The following is an 18,402-nucleotide window of genomic DNA, read 5'->3' on the forward strand; positions in this document are numbered from 1 at the left end:
ATCCACAGGAGTGTGAGCTTTTTAAGCTGTCTCCTCACCAATCACTGTAACGAGATGCAGGTGATCTTAATCTGCAATCGGCTCATTTGCTTACCGTCTTTCCCATGTCTCTCCTAGCTGATACAGACGTCACTAAACCACGCCCCCCTTGCCACAATATACACTCACATTTTTTATCAATTTTATTGCTGTTTTATTGTTTCTTAAAATCTAAAGTATTTGTGATCTTAAATCATCTGCACAGCGCGTTCAAACTGTCAAGCAGGACGATAGGGTCTATGTGAAACCTGGGTTTCTTTTCTCATGGTAAGTGCAAGCTTTTCTGCTTTATTTAGGGCTTTTATTAAAAAATATATTTAGGTTAAAGCTGAAAGGGTTATTTAGAAAAAAAATATGTTGATATATATGCAAAAAGGTGTCATTGTATGAACTAGATTATACAGTGCTATGTCTTGCTTTTGTTGTTATGTCAGAAACACTTGTGGTTAAAATAAGGTGAGCATCAATTGACAAGCAATGTTGTGTACCAACACTGATGGACCTGGGAGGCCAAAATTACTTATAAATGATATAGATTTTTAAAGAAATACCTCGGACTGCCATGTAAATGTCATGGCATATTCATAAACAACCATTTTACATACCATGGTTTTAGGTTTTTTGGAGGGAGGATTGTCAACATCTTGCTTCTCATCCCAATGAAAATCCTATTGACTATGCTATATACAGAATTATTGGCATTAAGATGTTTACTGATCAACTATTTTCATGCATGCCAATTTATTTCCTAATGAGTTACAGGGTTGAATGATGAACATTACAAAACTGGAAAAACTATTTATGCAGACCCTTTGCATTTACCCTTACATGTATTTTTTCACAGACACTTTTATCCCAACGACTATTTCAAACAAAATAACATTTTGCAGAAAAGTTCTAGATAATGCATTTAATGGTAATTTTTTGTTGGCAAAACATAATATCCTTAAAATATAAGACACAACTAAATATTATGTTTTTGGTACCTAAATGATCTAATAACTTAATATAGTTTGAACAAAATATGCATGCACAAATTCAATGGACCACTCCGAATGAAGCAAAAAATGCTGGTTCAGTTATGGCCCATAAAATCTACAGATTCGTTTGATTTTAAATATTAAATATCTTTAAGATTTAATCACATTGGTAAGATTTCTAAAATAAAAATCTAAAATTAAAAACTGGAACCTTGTGGGCAATTGTTTAAATCTTGCAAAGTGGTCTATGGAGTTTGAAAAGGATGACGTTGTAAAGTTTCATTTGTTAGATACAGTCAAGAACGTCAAGATCTCTTGGAATGAGCCACAAGCTATAGTTTATATCATAGTAACAGAAAATGTTCTAACTAACATTATTTATCTTTCTATTTGTTACAACGACAAATAACTTTGAATATGAAATGATTCCAGATCCTGACTGTTGAATATTGACATGATCTGGACAACTCCGAATATGACTGCTGGCCAATAGTGTTGCCGAATGATTATAACATAATCAGCTGTGGTGTTGAGTACATCTATTTAAAGATCATGAGGCTACGGTCAATGGATTTCATTTCTATCTGTAAGAACCCGAACGAGAGAAAGAAATATTCAAACAAAGGGAAGAAACAAAGAGTATATAAGAACAGTTCTTTACTTCACCAAAATGCATAGAAAAGAAAAGTTGACTTCATTTTAAAATTGACACAACTCGGTGTATATTCTCACGAAGAAATATTGCACAATAAGATAAACATTTTGCTTTGGTTGATAAACTACCTGTCTCCAAAGGTTTAGAATTGGCATGGATTCAGCGTCCATCAGAAAAGGTCACTGATGGGGAGGAGTTCAATGTCACAAATTCTGTCACCGCGTCAGACTCCTTCTATAAATACCCTGTTCCAAACAAGATTTTCCAGTTCAGATAACCTGAGCCAAATCAAATGTAATATCATCTGAGCTTTTTGTTCTCATTCGGACGCTATCACATTACAATATTCAATTTCATGTAATATAAACATACTATGCAATAGAGTAAAGACAGGTGTTGTATTCAGTATCACACCCAGGGATCTATTTCTGACATGTTTTTTATCCCTTTCTCAAAGCATTCTCGGTATAGATATTCGTTTTCTTTGTTATATTCAAATGCTGAACTTTAACTCCAAACTCAACACTGTTCCAAGCCTCAATTGTTAAATGTAATATCATGTTCACAATGAATGTCAGAATGCTCGTCTGACACAACAGTGGTTACAATGTAAGCTTTACTGTCATTGCAGCAATGCCTCAGAAACCAAAAGGTTCTGTATCGAGCACGAGTGTCCCGACAACTGGAACAACACCAATGAGCTCAACTGCTGCGTGTACCACGCTAACATTCATTCCTGCCCGCTTGCGCTCATGGTCAGTAGGATCGATCCTGTAACAAGTGCTTTCTGATCCCAATCATTGTTGCTGTTATGTTCGATAATGAAAAACAGGTTAACCATCTCATCTTTTGGCACTTCTTCAGAGGCCACATTATGAGAGTACCGTTTGAATATGTAGAAAGATATTTGGAAGAAAGTTAGCAATTTTCAGTTCTGGAGCATCATTGGCTGTAGGAAACTTAAAAATGGTATCCCCAGAACTGTTTGCTTTCCTGAATTCTTCAAAATATCAAATTTTGTGTTCAACAGAACAAAATGAAATACATATTTTTTTCTACTATGGTGGCCAATGATGTCCGAGAATTGAAAATGGCTAACATTCTTCCAAATATCTTTCTTTGTGACACTCGTTCAGCAAGATAAAGAAATGCATACTGGTTTTGAACAACTTGAGGTCGTAAACGATGACATGAACTATCCCTTTAAACTTTTAAAACTAATGTAGTATCTACAATTGAGAAAGTGGCTTATATAATTATAAACGTTTCCCTTTAAGAGTTGTGTAAGGGTTAGTCAAAGGTAATTATTTTTGGTATTTGTATTACAATGCTTTGTAAACATTGGTTAAATGGGTGTGGGTTTACTTTGTTAGAAAAATTTCTCCCTTCGAGGCATTTTTTTAATTGAAATAAGAAAAAATAAAAATAAGATTTTAACTTCTGAAGTGTTATAGTTATATTTTATCATATTTATTCTTGTATTATATTAAAATATTAATAAAATATTAATATTATTATAATAGAAATGCAATAGGTTTTTATACGCTTTATTTAAGACCTGCAGTAGTGTATGTGTGCGTGGAAAGGATACAAACTCATCAAAAGGAAGTAGAAAGGTTCTACTTATACTGGTTTTAGTAATTTAACAGTGTGAAACCCTATTATTATAATTTGTGCATGATGTTTGACAGTCTATATTAGCCCTGATTGCTTCACAGCATACAACCTGTTGCATTTGTTACAGTCAATCGATTGTATTTTTCTGTTTTAGAGAGGAGGAGGGATATGTGGTCCCTGGATTCCAGACGATGGTGAAATTGTTACTCACCAGGTATCTAAAGCTGGCAAGATGAGTCAATTCCTTTGGACTTCAAAGGTTAAATTTAAGCAATGTAGTACAATTCTTGTTTCACTCCAGAAAGCGTGGTGCATGCCATGACAAGTGTCACTTTATTTTTGATCATATACTTGAGAGTTGAAGTTTGTTCTTAATATGTTACACGCCTCTATAGTTTGTAATATCTTGTTGAGAAGAGGTGTGCTATTTGGATGCGACATGGTGGATAATAAAACTAAGTAAAAACTTTACATGGAATTTATTTTATGTTACAAAAGTGGCCAAAGTCATATCCAGAGACCAAAACATACAAATATAAGGACTTATATAGACAGGGTAGCATCTGACTTGGGTCAGTAAGTGACAACCTAGCAACCACTCAAACTGCCCTAGCAACCGCACAGTAAAACACTACATAGAAACTAAAAATCTAGAAAATAAACCTAAAAGAATAGCTTGTTGAGCTACTATAGAGTTCATAGCTTCATGTTGCTCAATTTGTACTCTGTGTTAGCAGAACAAGCTTCATGGGGTTGATTCCCAGTAAACACACTGATAAAATGTATATTTTTCTAATTAAATAAAGCTGATTATTTTTCATGCTGATTATAAATCTTTATACACAGGTGGTGCTTGTCCATCTAGGAGTAACATCTGTCATCACTCACATCAAAGTGAGAAAGATGCACGCTGCAGTCCAAAGTGTTAGTAGTAGTGCACAAGGTGAGTAGTATACTGTATAAACACAATTACCAGATATCTTTAAACCATCAGTACAAGGATGTAGATGTGATGTGTAAAATATACCTGTAGTAAATGTGTACATGAAATTGTTGGATCAAATAGGGTTGTTGACATATTCTAATGCTAATCCAGGAAATAATTCATTTTTCACGTAAAAAAACAATATTTAGCTTTGCTGAGCATACCCATTGTTTGCTGAGGTAATCATGTACTTTCTGTTGTGTGCATGCTGGTGTAAATGTTATTTGTACAGAGCTGTTTTTGTTCCATATATCTTGTTTCAAAGTGTGTGGAGATGATAAGTGGGAACTGGAGGAGAACTGTTTATCGCGTCCTGCCGAATGTGGGGTTTACGTCTATTAAAGTGGCCATCGGGCCTCCTGTCGTATTGTTCTGCAGTGGGTTCATCTTAACGCTGGTGGTGAGGATAGCTGCACCGTAGGTCGCCTTGGAATTTTAAGGTGGCGAGATTATAAGAATGTTGCCTCTTAGGTCAACATTTTAAATAGGAGCTAAATTATTTTACATATTACACATATGTTATATTTACATGATATCATTTATCATGTTATTTTGATATTTTGACAATATATATATATGAATAGTGTAAACTATATGGATATATTGAAAACTATTTTGCCATTATTCATTTGTTCAATTATATTCTTTTCCTAGTGTCTGCAATACCAAAAACAGAAAATGTTTTGGGATGAGAGCTGGATCACCAACTACAATATTGTATTTGGTAAGTTTAAGACCCAACCAGTCCCTTTAAAAGTACTCAGTATGTTTTATTGTGTTGTGTTATGTATGTATTTCTACTCAGTTTACTGAGTTTTCTTGATTTTCTTATTCAGTATGCAAACTGTGGTTCCAAAGAGCAGCAAAATTCTACAGTTTTACAGTTTTGCGGCCACTTCCATTTTAGCTGAATGTTTTTGTTAAACCTTATTGTATACATTGACCTTTACAGGTAAGGTGTTTTACAATGGGTTTTGCAGCACCACAAGCGTTCAGGCAGGGAAGAGAAACTCCACTGTGACACAGTTATCTGCACAGGAGCGAACACCAACTTCAAACCACGATTCATTCAGGCTGGCATCTAGTAAGTGTTTCCCTGTAATTTCCATCACATCTTGGTTAACTTTGGACACCAACAAAAAAAAAATTCTGCAGTGATAGAAAGACTGTGGCTGTGAAGCACATTCGAAAGAAACATTTCACTCTGACCAAAACGATCAGAAAAAAGATGAAAGAGGTCAGGTGAGCAACTGTACTCACAATTCTTGCAAAAGAAACAGACACTATATGGAGTTGGTTTACTGGAACATGTAGTTTTGTTTGGTTATTGCAAATTAGGAAACAATTTTGCTTTGAAAAACCTAAGCAGTTTTTCACCCAGTTTTTACGCAGCCTGTGACTGTATGTCTTAACCAGGGAGCTGGATCACCCAAAGCTCTCCACGTTGTTTGGAGGCTGCATTGAAGTTCCCTTAGTGAGCATCATCACTGAAAAGTGTCCAAAGGGAAGCTTGGCAGATGTGTTGTTGAATGAGAATGTCCCCATCACCTGGGGTTTTGGTAAATTCATTTTAAGGAAACCTGGAAAAGCTTTTAAGAATCAGCACAAAATCTTTATACTGTATGAAGACATCGCACGTGGGATGGCTTACCTCCACCAGGACAAAATGTTCCACAGCCGTCTTCAGTCACGTAACTGTGTCATTGATGACCGGTGGGTCTGCAAAATTTCAGGTACGTAACAAGAGGGTGTATGGTGTCTGAGGTATATCTCTACTTAATATGTAAAAGATTTATTATGAACAGTCACATTTGTTCCCATTATACAGATTATAGGCTAATGGCCTAGAGAAAGGAGGATTTCGAGAAGATGAGCACGAATTTCACCCGTCAGAACGTCTCTCGCGTCTACTGCGCCCCTGAAGTTCTGCTACGGATCAGTTCTAATTGCACAGCTACAGCTGATGTGTACAGGTTGGAGGAGCTTTACAAACTTTATAAACTCGTAAAGCATTTATTTTCATCTTGTTCAATCTCTCGGAAACTAGAAATAAACATTTGTCTTTACCATCCCTTCTCAAGCTTTTCCATTATCTTGGTCGAGATCGCCACCCGCACTGACCTCATTTCAGTAAGTATACAAGGACCCGGAACACAATATTTTTCTGTTCTTTTTTGCATTTGAGGTGATAAGAAAAGCAATTATTGTCTTACGAGCAGGAACAAGTGGATTCGGTCAAGCTTGATGTAATGTGGCGTCCATCAATTCCCACACTGAAGGCCCGGAAATCAGACAACGATTCCCCAGATTCAGACGATTACTGTGAGGTTTGTATCTATGAAATTGATCGATGGCTCCCGAGTTGTATTTACTTAAGCACATTTCCTTTTGCGGTGCATTATTGGTAACCCAATGAGACCCAAGCATTGATGTTGATCATTTCTTTTCATCTACTGCAAAATTATTTAATTGTATTATATAAGAACTTTATATTAAAAACAATAAAAAAAAAATATCTATAATTTTTTGAATAGGCTCTGCTGTGTAGATAAATTAAATTGTTCACCACTAAGGTCCGTTTTTACAGTTATTCTGTATTTAGAAAGCACAGTTCCCCCTCTAAAAGCATATTTTTAGCAACGTTGCCATTTCTATACAAAAAAATATTAAAAACAGTATTATAAATTATATTATCAGATGTCTAGTTTTGATACTATGTACTGTATATTGCTTCAATCCTGAGGCCCACATTCGAGCAAGTGAAAAAGATTCTTAATAAAATGAACCCGCACAAGGTAAGCCCTATGGATATGATGATGAATCCGGTTCCGGTTCATGGTTTCATTCATTTTACAGTGTCTGTTGTTTTATTCTAGATGGAGAAATACAGTAAACATTTAGAAACCATTGTAACTGAGAGAACTCAAGATCTTCTTCAGGAGAAGCAAAAGACAGACCGTTTGCTTCATAGTATGAAGTGTTGAACATTACAAGAATACGTTTTAAGATACAAATCAAATTTGTTCAGTATACCATACATTCAACATGCCTACTATTTTTTAAATAGAATGTTAAACTCCAAAAGTAATTAATATACAATAGCAATTTCTGTAATATACAATTATCAATGTTCAATACATTTTTGTCACATGACCTTAAAATTAAAAGAGCGTTAATCAAGATTCAATAAAGCCTTTTGCATTATAGGACAGCATTATTGAGTGCTTTGTTTAGCTATGTTTAATTTGCTTATCATGCTCTATTAACAAACAGCAGAAATGTTAAGAGTAGGATGCTAGTATACAATTGATTGTGCTGTGAACACCCTGTAGCTATGAATCGTTATGCTAATGCTTCCACCTACTGGACACTGTTGTGCACTGCATTGACCAGTAGTTTCCAGCATGCCATGTTTTTTCAAAACAATGAAAGTGAATTTGACGTTGTCAAAGTTATAAAACAGTATAGCCTATTGATTTGTTTAAGGCATGTTACCAAAACCAGTAGTTGATGACCTTGATCAGGGACACACAGCAGAACCGCAGAGTTACTCCATGCAACTGTTTATTTCAGGTAAGTATAAAATGAAAATCTTTTAACAGTTGAAAAACTAAAAATCACACACCAATTATATTAAAAGAAAAATCGTATTATTTGTTAGTATCGACCAGTGACAGCTCTCTGGTAAGAGCAGCCCCACCAGGTCGTGGATTTCCTCAACAAACACCACTTTCGATGACATCATTGACAACTATGATACCAACCCTGCCTTTATTTTTTAGGCAGGAAGATCTAGAATCCTTATCTCCAGGATTCCTTCTTTGAACGGGGCCTACGCCAAAGATCTTTAATATATCTTACATTATACTACTTTTGTTAATAAATATTATTTATCGTTCTATGTCTCCTGAGTCTTTCTGGTAGAACTTATAATAAAAATTATTTTTTATTGTGTTGTGTTAGAACCAATAGTCATCCTTTTTTGTAAACATATTCTGTCTGAAACTTTTCTTACACAGGCCCTGTAGTGGCTGGGGTGGTTGGTACCAAAATGCCTCGATACTGCTTATTTGGAGATACTGTAAACAAAGCCTCTCGTATGGAGTCAACCAGTGAAGGTATTTGAGCAAGTAGCTGTTTACTCAGCAGCAATGATTAACTGATTCTGATTCTCTATGATACTTCCCGAGAAAGAAATCTTGTAAATATTTGTCATTGTGTAGTTGTATTAAGCAATTCAACCCTTTCTCATTTACTACTCTTAGTATAAATATTTATTATTTCCAGCTTTAAAGATCCAATGCAGTGGCTCGACAGCAGATTTACTAAACAAACGGAGAATACGTTCTAGTGTGCCGTGGGTCTCTCAATATGAAGGTGAGACGGTTATTTGTTTATATAGACCTTGTGTGGGCACAAAAATTGCAAAGTAGACACCCACTGCGTTCATTTTTTGCCATTGTTTGACTGTTGTTAATTCAGCAAGGCAAAATATTTTAGGTTACTCACCATGGTTTCCATGGATAATTGACCTATCCTCTTAAACTCTGCATTCCGGCTTGACATCTTGATTAATGTGCTGAAAATTTGTGTTAGAAAACAGATAAAAGCAAAACAATTACTGTATTAAGTGTTAAAATATATTTCTTATTTGTCAAATGTATTATTTGTATACATACTTCAATAGCTATTTTTATTTTAAATACTATTTAATAAATACTTTGTAGAGTAAATGAAAAGTTTGGTTCCAAAATCCAAAACTTTTTTATGTTATCTTGTTTTTATTGTGTTAGTTTATAGCTGTAATTTTTGTTATTATTAAATAAAAAAAACTTGCAGTTTGATTGATATTAATTGGAATGGACAGTTAGAAAATATGTATATATATATATATATATATATATATATATGAAAATATAACAAATTTTTCATTTTGGAATCAAACTCTTCATATAAACTTAATGATTTTTATATACTTCAGTATTATGTAAATACTTGAATATTTATTAATTTAATATGGATTTTATGAACAAACTCTTTATCTTACTTCTAACCTTATCTGAAAAATCTAGAAGATTTACATTAAAGGATTGACTGAAGCTATATTTTAGGACCATTATGTGAAACTGACGTGGGTCAGAAAGCAACCATTCAGCATCCATCTATCAATGGACTAGTGACTACACGAAACCACATCACACCTTAGAAACCACATACCAAATTAACAATTTAATATATTGTCGCACTAAAATGTAGGTTAACTCACATAAACTATAAAAAACTGTAATTGACTTGAGAAATATTTAATCATTAGCTTTCCTGTAGTATTCCTGTATCCCAGGGAATATCAGTTACCTATGTACAATGTATAGGATAAAGCAATGTAAATTGCATTTGAAAAAAGCGTCTGCCAAATGCCTAATAGTACTAATCTACTAGAAAGGGCCTGTTATTGATCATTTTGTTTCTAAGAAGATGGCATATATCACAAGGGAATACAGACCAGAGGGTTAATGGTGTCAAGAGACTGAACACAAGACTTCAGCTCAGCTGTGCAGTGTCTCCATTAGAGCCCGGTCTCAGCTGGCTTTTGTGACTTAGCTTAATTGATGTCTGTTCATTATTCACAATCGAATGCTCACCCCCATCTATTTCACCTCACTAGCCTTTAGACATGGTTCTTTATATTATTGTGTTAAGACAAACAGAATGAGTTTAACTGATTGTAACACTTTATTTTCCAGGGTAAAGGTGAAATGACGACCTGGTGGCTGGAGACCAAAATGAGCTAAGCAGATCCTCTATTTCTGGACGATGAGTCACTGGGTCATCCTGTTCCTGTTAGCAATCTTTTAAAGTCTTACATACGCACATGTTTACTCACTGTTGATGTATATGTTAGGTATTACATTCGAAACATATTTTATTTTTGCTCCGCTAAAATATTGTTGCTGTTGTTGTATTATGTATTAGGTGAACAAGGATGTGGAAGAAAATGTCATATGGTGTCTTGCATGTTTTGTCAGGATTTAAATAATATAAAATAGTTGTGCCGCACTTTTTGCTTTAGAAAACCCAATAAACGAATTATTAAAATAGATTACACATAATAAAAAGTAAAAAATGTATTATTAGAGCAACATTTTTCCTTCACCCTCTGCCAATGTAAGGTATACTGAAATAATATGCGCAAATTTTATTTATCTGATGTGCTTAATAAATTAAGTGACGTGGTAAAATCATAAACTACATTTTTATTAGTTGATCACAAGTAAGTTTCTGTATTTTTGTTCTTGCACCTGCAATGACTGCGACAAAGCCTATTGGTGGATATTCTGAAGGGGTGCGCGAATGCACAAAAGAGGCAGCCAATGACACGCCCTCGTATTTGTTGCCTGGCAACGCATTTGCTTGTGTCTGTCTTTAAGGTTGAGTAGAGCCAAAGATCACAACGCGTCTGCATCAATGTAACAACGTGTAATAATAATATCACGCTTATTTACCGGGAGAACCTGTCAATCCGTGCTGTTGAGTGTCGGGAAAGGAGACCGTTGAACCTCACAGGTGATCTTAAACGCAAAAAGGGACGTAAGTGAACCGCTGGTCGTTTACAAGTTATAGTCTGTCAAGTGAAATCGTAATCCATTATCCACGATAACCGAGAAGTGTTCATTTACATGGACATGTGAGATGCATGTCGATTTAATGTCGCACTATCATCTGGACAGAAATCCTTGCAGTCACCTTAACCTATTTCCATCTCATCATCTGCAGGTGCAACGTTATAGTATTGTATTATACTGTATTGTTTTTCAAGTTTCTCATGAAATAACAATATCGTGTATTTGTATTGGTATATTAGCTGCACATGTGAATTAATGCATTATTTGTTTACTTTTTCACGCGATCATGTAGCCTATATTTAAAAAATTGTTGCATGCAAATAATGATCTATTTCCTGTTTGCCCTACACCCTCACTATAGATTTAGTAAACAATTTGTTTTATTAAGTTTATGTCATTGTTTGTGATTTTTTGTGGAATACAATAGACAATATTGGAGAACTAGAGTAATAATGAGTCTCCAACCAGGAGTTTTCTACAACAACAATGCATATTGACCCATTAATGCAAAAGGCTCTTACTAGTTAAAAATGAAGTGTGTTAATATGAAGTGTGTTTTACTTAATTATATTACAGAATCTTCTAAATACTGTGGAAATGTATGAGAAACATATTTAAAATCTTGTCCCCCTTCGCAGCTTTCAAATTAAATATGCTATCCTACACATCATGTCAAGTTGGATGTGAGTGACATCATCAAATGTCATTGACTCTGGGGTCTGCGACAGTGGACAGCTTAAATTTCAGCCTCTTAGTCACACAATGCAAACATGATATGGCTGCCATGGATTTTTTTGGACTTAAAGTTGATAGGCATGGTCACTAAGAATTAGTCTTTACTTTAAATTTAGTTGCACAGAAAAATGGCAGATAATGGGTTTGTAATGACATGAAGTTGATCAGAGTGAACAAATCTTTTGTTTTTCTTTTTATCCATTGTGTCTATGAATAATCTTTCTTTTATCAAAAGTCATAACATATGCAATATTTCTCAAGTCATAAGGACATAGGGCGACATACAGGAGTAAGTTACATAGATTCTTCTCTTGTGCTCCACATAACCAGAGTCTCATGGGAGAAGAGAGAGATTAGGTTATTTTGAGGATAAATTCCCCTACTAACCTCATTTAGGTTAGCGTGAACCAGAACCTCAGGCACAAATGTAACCTTGTAAAATCTTTGCACTCTTACAACAGTGCGTTTTTCATGATCATGAATATTGCATACAAGTAACCATGATTGACAACAACTGAGTGAGTTTATGTGTGTGATTTCAGGTCTTTTTCAGACAATTTAGGCCAAGATACTTTCAAGAATGTCTCCTTCAAGGCTGTACACTCCATCTGTGATGCATCCTCAAAATTCTTTTAATGTCACAGGCAGCTTCTGCACAGTGGAGAATATCTCGGAGTGCATACTTTACATCAATCAGGTATGTGCTCCAAAAAACATGTGTTTGATCATTGATCATGTTTTAGCTGTACAAAATTACACAGATCTGTTGACATGTTTTTGTTATATTTTATTTTTATTTAATCTCCACTTAAAACGACATAAATTGTGCAACAAAAGACTCTTTGCATTCACAGGAATTGTCATCACTGGGCTTCCCACCGATTTTCCGTAACCAGGATGGCATCCATGATGTGGATGCTGTGGTTGCCTTAAATAACATGTATGAACTACTGCAGCTGCACCGTCAAACTGTTGGAATGATGGAGGATCTGGAAGTGGATCAACTAAAGTCCAGCAGTGACCTCCATTACCAACATCTAACCAACTCTAGACTAAAGGTAGTACATACTCTGTATATATTTTTTATAAATCCATTTTGGGAATTCTGAAAATTACATGGTAAATCTTCAATGTTTTGTAGGACCAGCTTGAACATTGGAAAAAGGAAAACATGCGGCTGCATGAAAGAGAACGACAACTGGAAACAAATATGAAGACTTTGCAAAACTGCCTAAAGGATGCAAAAGAAGAGGTACAGTATACAAAATTGATGTACAGTATAGGGCATCATGTACAGTTTTATTACATACATTAACAATTATGCATTTGGCAGACGCTTTTATCCAAAGCAACTTAAATTGCATTATACTATACATTTGTTTTCCAAGCATGTGGAATCCCTGGGATCAAACCCATGACATTGCTAGCGCCATTCTCTAACCACTGAGCTACAGGAAAGCTGTATGCAGCATTCAAATCTACTTTGTACTTTTAACAGGTACAAAGGCTGCAGGGCATCATTGCGAGCCGTGCCACACAATACAGCCATGATATTAAGAGAAGGGAAAGGGAGTACAGCAAAGTCAAGGAACGTCTCAATCAGCTACTCATTGCCAGAAAAGATAAACATGGTAATATATTTGACCTAAACATTTTATAACGTAATAAAAGGTTTGTTAGAAACCCTATTGAGCTGCCTAGTCCCAGATGAAAATTCACTTCATCATTTTAAAGTCGTCTCAAGACGATTGTTTCATAAAGTTACATATTGTATTCAGTATTTTTATGTGTGTACTCTCTTTCAGGAATGGAAGTTTTGAATTATGTTGGAAGGCCGGACGGGAGAAGGTGTCTTTGGAAAACTGGAAAAACTGAAGCTAGGCAAGAAAGATTTTTAGAACATAAGGACAGCAATTTATGTGTTGGTTTGTTTATTGTTATGAACTAACAAGTAAAATTAATATAAAATGTGTAACCTATATGGATTCTTGACTGCTTGCATTTCAGTTTATTTTAGTCACTTTATTAGTAACAATATTCTGAAATTGATATATTGTTAATATATTTACTGTAATATAAAATAAGGGGTATTAACCAAAATTTTGCTTCTGTCAATCTTTGTTTTTAGACATGAGGGAGAGATGTACAAAACGCTTCTCAACGAATTTGATAATCGGCAAAGGGAGCTTTTGATGGAAAACATTGAGCTGAAGAAAGTGCTACAACAGATGAAACGAGAGATGATGGCGGTTTTAAATTCAATGAACGTTTGCAGAAGAGAAGAGAAACAGAGCAATCCTATAGATCAGGTTAGACTTCTGTATGTCATGGTTCACATAAAACACTACAAGTTGTATCGTTATGGTATAGTTCATCATTTTCAGTTTGCCGTATGGTGTGCAATGTTTTTTTAGTCTACCTGTAGAGAGAAGGTCTATGATTTATTTTTTAAATTCTCTCCAGCAAACAAATTCAGATGATGAGGAGAACTCATTTAAAGAACTTCCCGAGATGTCGTGTGATCATGCCCGTGAGAAACTCACCAATAGCATTCGTCAGCAGTGGAGGAAATTAAAACATCATGTTGAGAAATTGGACAACCAAGGTATAGAGGGGCCAATATACCATTTTAAGCTATTTTTTTAAAATTGGACTCAGAAATCAAATGTCTGTCTGGAGACAAGCACAGAGAAAATCTTTTCTTTTTTATATCAGCATCTATAGTGCAAGCTGATGACAATGAAGATACTATCTCCAAACAAGTCCATGACGAGGAAACAGAAAAGCTTAGACTAGAAATTCAGCAGTGCAAAGAATTTATTCAGACTCAACAGCAACTTCTGCAGGTAAGTAAAGGCACTCATTTCATTTAGTTCCTGTGTTTCTCAATGTCTACATAAAAAAGACATGTGCCAAAAAACAATATAGAGAGAATTCAATTGTTGAAACCAATATTTTAAGTGCTGCTTGAAAGACTTCTCACAGTGAATATTTGAACAGAATGGCTCAGGAAATATGGGTCAGTGCAATGACAAGATGAGATTTAACAACAAAAGCACATGCACATTGCTTTGTTTTCACAGCAACAGCTTAACACACCCTGCGATGAGGAGACTGGGGCCATGCTAAACGATTGCTACATGCTGGAAGAGAAGGAACGCTTAAAAGAAGAATGGAGAGGTTTTGCGGAACAGAGGAAAAACTTTGAAATGGAAAGAAGAAATTTCACAGAGGCTGCCATCAGATTGGGTCATGAGGTTCTGACTGTTTACTATTTATTATGGACTTTATAATATTGTGCAAGCTCTTCATTTGACCTACTGCTGATCGTTTTTTTTCGCACAGAGAAAATCTTTTGAGGATGACCGTGCAATTTGGCTCAAACATCAGTTTCTTAACACATCATTTGGGGACCAAATGAAACCACAGTGTCGCATGACTGATGAATTATCAAGGCGTGAGTGATTAGCCATTCATTCATTCTTCAAGTATGCGATAAATAAGCTTCATTGAAATTCGTTTTCTGATTTTACAGACTCTGCTCATGAAGAGAAACACCTTCCAATTGCTGCCAAAGTGAGCAAATCTCATCTTTAGTTCATTTACATCACGGAACCCCCTGCATATTAATACATGAATGAAGGAATATTGCTCTAGTATGAATATGTAGTTTACAAGTCTGCCAGAATCTTTCGGAGAAACGTTCAAAATGTGTCAAATGTGAATTTGTAATAATATAAGATTGTTACAAAGATAGACTTATTACTGCTGAATCTTTAACAAAATTAAATACTTGACTGAGCAATGCTTTACATACAGTGTATGCGGGCTATCACATAGAACAGGCTTGTCATGTTCACATTTTTATGTTGCTTGGTAACCACCGAAACAGCTGTCCTGTCAGTCAAGGATTATTCGATTGTTTAGTCTGATGTGAAGGTCAAATACTGTTTCCAGGTCCAAACACTCAATAAGATGCTATATGCAAACAACAAAAATGCTAATGTACGCTCATGGCGAGTTGTAAAACTATCGGAAAACCACGATCCTAACCTTAATCTCTGTAACTAAATCCCTCATGGCCAGACAGTGATTCATTTTTCATAATTTATTCAAATATTGATATTGGAGATTCCGTAAGACTGGATACTTAGTGTGTACTGTGGGTTAATAAATGCTTAGCTTCAATATGCAATGTGAGTTAACAGTGCTCATTTACAGCTCTTTAAACTGTAGCCCCTCTTGAAATGAATAGGGTGCTTGGACCCGGAAACGGCATTCCTCGGTCACCACTTAACTATCATATAGAGAATGTGAAGCTGACACCACGCCCTATGTTGCATTTTGCAGCTCTTTGGAGGATAATTCTTCATTGCTATTGTTTTGATATGTACCGTTACTTGTTTTTTATATATACGGAGAAATCAAAAGTGAAAGAACCGTATGGGCATTTCCTGAACGATTCTGCGTAATGCTATTGGAGTTTTTAACACAGCAAGACCGACCTACTAATATTTCCTAATCAAACAAGAAAAACACTGAATTGAACGCACTAAGGGCTATCCTCCCAAGATGGCGCGACATTCGATGCGGAGTGACGTCGATTAACAAGCTCCATTATCAGAAAGAAATGTACAAGCAGAAGGTGCTTGGACTGACCTTGCTCGGTTAACCTGCATCAGGGGCAGACTGGTCACTAATAGGATTAGCTTCTTTTGAATTGATTTTAAAGAATTGATTTTTGCAAAACGCTTGCCGGGCGCCACGCGTTTTTGGCGAATGCTGCGCCTCGTGTTTTTAGCGGAGCGCTCTTAAATTGAAAAAAAAAACTCAATTCTGAGCAGAAAATCGCTTGACGTCATGGGCCTTTTTTCTCATTGTCCAATAGAATGAAAGGAGGAGCGGGCTTTCCGATGTGGTGACGGAACTTTACAGTTGCTTGAAATGTCCGTAGAGCGCAATGATGAAGGAGAAACGTATGTTGGTTTGATGTGGGTTAACCGAGCAAGGATAGGGCGGGAGCCTTCTGCTTGTACCTTTTGAAGTTTCTAATAATATGACAGTTAACAGCAAATAGTGTGCTCATGCTATAATCCTTGACTGACAGGACAGCCGTTTTGGTGGTTGAAATATTTTCATCTCGACGAGTCGCCGATGCGCCTAGAAAAACGGGAGCGTTGCACGTTGGTTAACCGCTGCGCGGCATTCTGAAAAGTTGATGTGAATCGGGGCCTAGGTGGCCATGATGCTTTTAAACCATTTAGCTAATTCGTCAAGAAATGTATTGTATTATGTTATAAAATTTTAAGATAATTAGTTGGCTTTTACAAACAGAATGAACTTTTTAAATAGTTTAGGGTTTTATTGTAATCGAGGTTTGTAATTGGATAGATGTTTGTGGTTGTATTTGTTTTTAATGGTAGTAATAGATGTGTTAAGTCCAGTGGCCATGTTAGTGTTACTAAGGCAATTTAAGAAATTAATTTGGCTAGGTCAGATAAATTAAGCAGTAATCCATTTTATTTGTTTTATGTAATACTTATTTAGTTTGCGTGTGATCACCACATTTATGTTTCATATTTGCATGTGCATAACTGTATAACTGCTTAATGTACTGTATCATGTTTCTAAAATGGATATTTTTTATTTCAGAGGCATAAGTTATAAAGTCGACTAACAAAGGTATTTTGAATATGACTCAGACTGTTTCAGTATTTTTGTGGTTTATTTAATAAAATTAGTATCAATACTTTTGTATACAGTTTATATTAAAATGATTAAAGTTCTGCTTTCACAAACGAGGGTGTAGTTCAGTTTGACACTGGTCGGTGGTGCAGCAACAGGCAACGAATGATGAAATAAACAAGATTAGAAAAAAACAGTTTGGGTCAACACAACTGGACAGTCTTCAGAATTATGTTTAGAGTAGCGATTACATCCGGTGATGTCAATCTTCTGATTTAGAACTTCGTGCTACACAGTTTAATCTGAAGAAAACATTTTTAGTTAAATATTAGTGTAAATATTGTGAACAGAAGAATCACGAGCTTGTGTTGATGTTCCCTCTCGATAACCTGTGTGAACTGAAGCACACACTTCAGGAAGAGTGCTGAGGTAGGCCTGATTTTTTATACCTCACAACAAATTTACACAATATAAACAAAATAAACACAACACAATAAAGCTGCAAAAGCATGAGATATGATATTTTATATTATACAGATCTAGACTACTAAAATGTAGTTACTAAGAATCTTTATTCATGAAAAACAATTATTAGCTTTACTTAATAGCACTTTATAGCATTCAATATTACTCCATTGTAATCCCGATTATTGAGGATTTTAAAACTATGTTTAACATCTGGTACAATGGATGGGATCCTGTAGATGGCCAAAATTAAATTATAAATGTAATCTCCCGATTTCAATAATATACCAGTGCCATCATCATCATCTTGTTTATTCGACATGTACACTGATATTATTACACGAATAATATCAAAAGATGTGTTGTACCAGTTGAACTATATTCCATGGGGAGGAAATTATGTATTTATGTTGTCAAAATTGGCTTATTCTGAGAAGTCACAGAAGTATATTTACAAACTTGTTATATACAAACACCATTTTACAATATCCTTTACAATAGTTTACAGAAGGCCTTTATATGTCATGAACTAAATAAAAGCATGATCAAAATTAAATAATCACAATGACATCAAATAAATCAAATAATCACATCACAAAATGTGATATTATTTAGCAA

At 35.2% G+C, this 18,402-nt stretch overlaps 1 protein-coding gene across 12 annotated transcripts; it reads left to right on the top strand.

Moving 5' to 3' along the window:
* Nucleotides 1-235: 235 nt before the first annotated feature.
* On the top strand, nt 236-17,366 carry LOC130430805 (afadin- and alpha-actinin-binding protein-like). Of its 12 annotated transcripts, none has more exons than XM_056759977.1 (24): nt 236-306; nt 2,306-2,429; nt 3,446-3,505; nt 4,138-4,234; nt 4,542-4,676; nt 4,931-5,000; nt 5,229-6,009; nt 6,105-6,249; nt 6,358-6,406; nt 6,496-8,394; nt 8,564-8,653; nt 10,021-11,050; nt 12,177-12,331; nt 12,489-12,692; nt 12,776-12,886; nt 13,133-13,265; nt 13,440-13,515; nt 13,763-13,943; nt 14,098-14,239; nt 14,350-14,480; nt 14,718-14,891; nt 14,980-15,091; nt 15,170-15,210; nt 17,287-17,366. In XM_056759977.1, the coding sequence occupies exons 13-24, from the start codon at nt 12,215-12,217 to the stop codon at nt 17,299-17,301; spliced, it is 1,437 nt and encodes a 478-aa protein (XP_056615955.1). In that variant the 5' UTR covers nt 236-306; nt 2,306-2,429; nt 3,446-3,505; nt 4,138-4,234; nt 4,542-4,676; nt 4,931-5,000; nt 5,229-6,009; nt 6,105-6,249; nt 6,358-6,406; nt 6,496-8,394; nt 8,564-8,653; nt 10,021-11,050; nt 12,177-12,214; the 3' UTR covers nt 17,302-17,366. The 12 variants fall into 12 exon arrangements, with proteins under 12 accessions (XP_056615955.1, XP_056615952.1, XP_056615946.1 ...); XM_056759974.1 differs by having other exon boundaries at nt 6,496-7,849; nt 8,296-8,394; nt 15,170-17,346; XM_056759968.1 differs by having other exon boundaries at nt 5,229-5,360; nt 5,693-6,009; nt 15,170-17,346.
* The last annotated feature ends 1,036 nt before the right edge of the window (nt 17,367-18,402 follow it).

Source organism: Triplophysa dalaica, chromosome 10 (assembly GCF_015846415.1).
Source record: "Triplophysa dalaica isolate WHDGS20190420 chromosome 10, ASM1584641v1, whole genome shotgun sequence".
Lineage (NCBI taxonomy): Eukaryota > Metazoa > Chordata > Actinopteri > Cypriniformes > Nemacheilidae > Triplophysa > Triplophysa dalaica.

Bases quoted from the DNA above. Each gene is read 5' to 3' on its own strand.
- LOC130430805 (XM_056759969.1), top strand. From the start codon at position 12,215: ATGTCTCCTTCAAGGCTGTACACTCCATCTGTGATGCATCCTCAAAAT. The intron at 13,266-13,439 runs GTAATATATTTG...ACTCTCTTTCAG, and splicing joins TGCCAGAAAAGATAAACATG to GAATGGAAGTTTTGAATTAT. The intron at 14,240-14,349 runs GTATAGAGGGGC...TTTTTATATCAG, and splicing joins TGAGAAATTGGACAACCAAG to CATCTATAGTGCAAGCTGAT.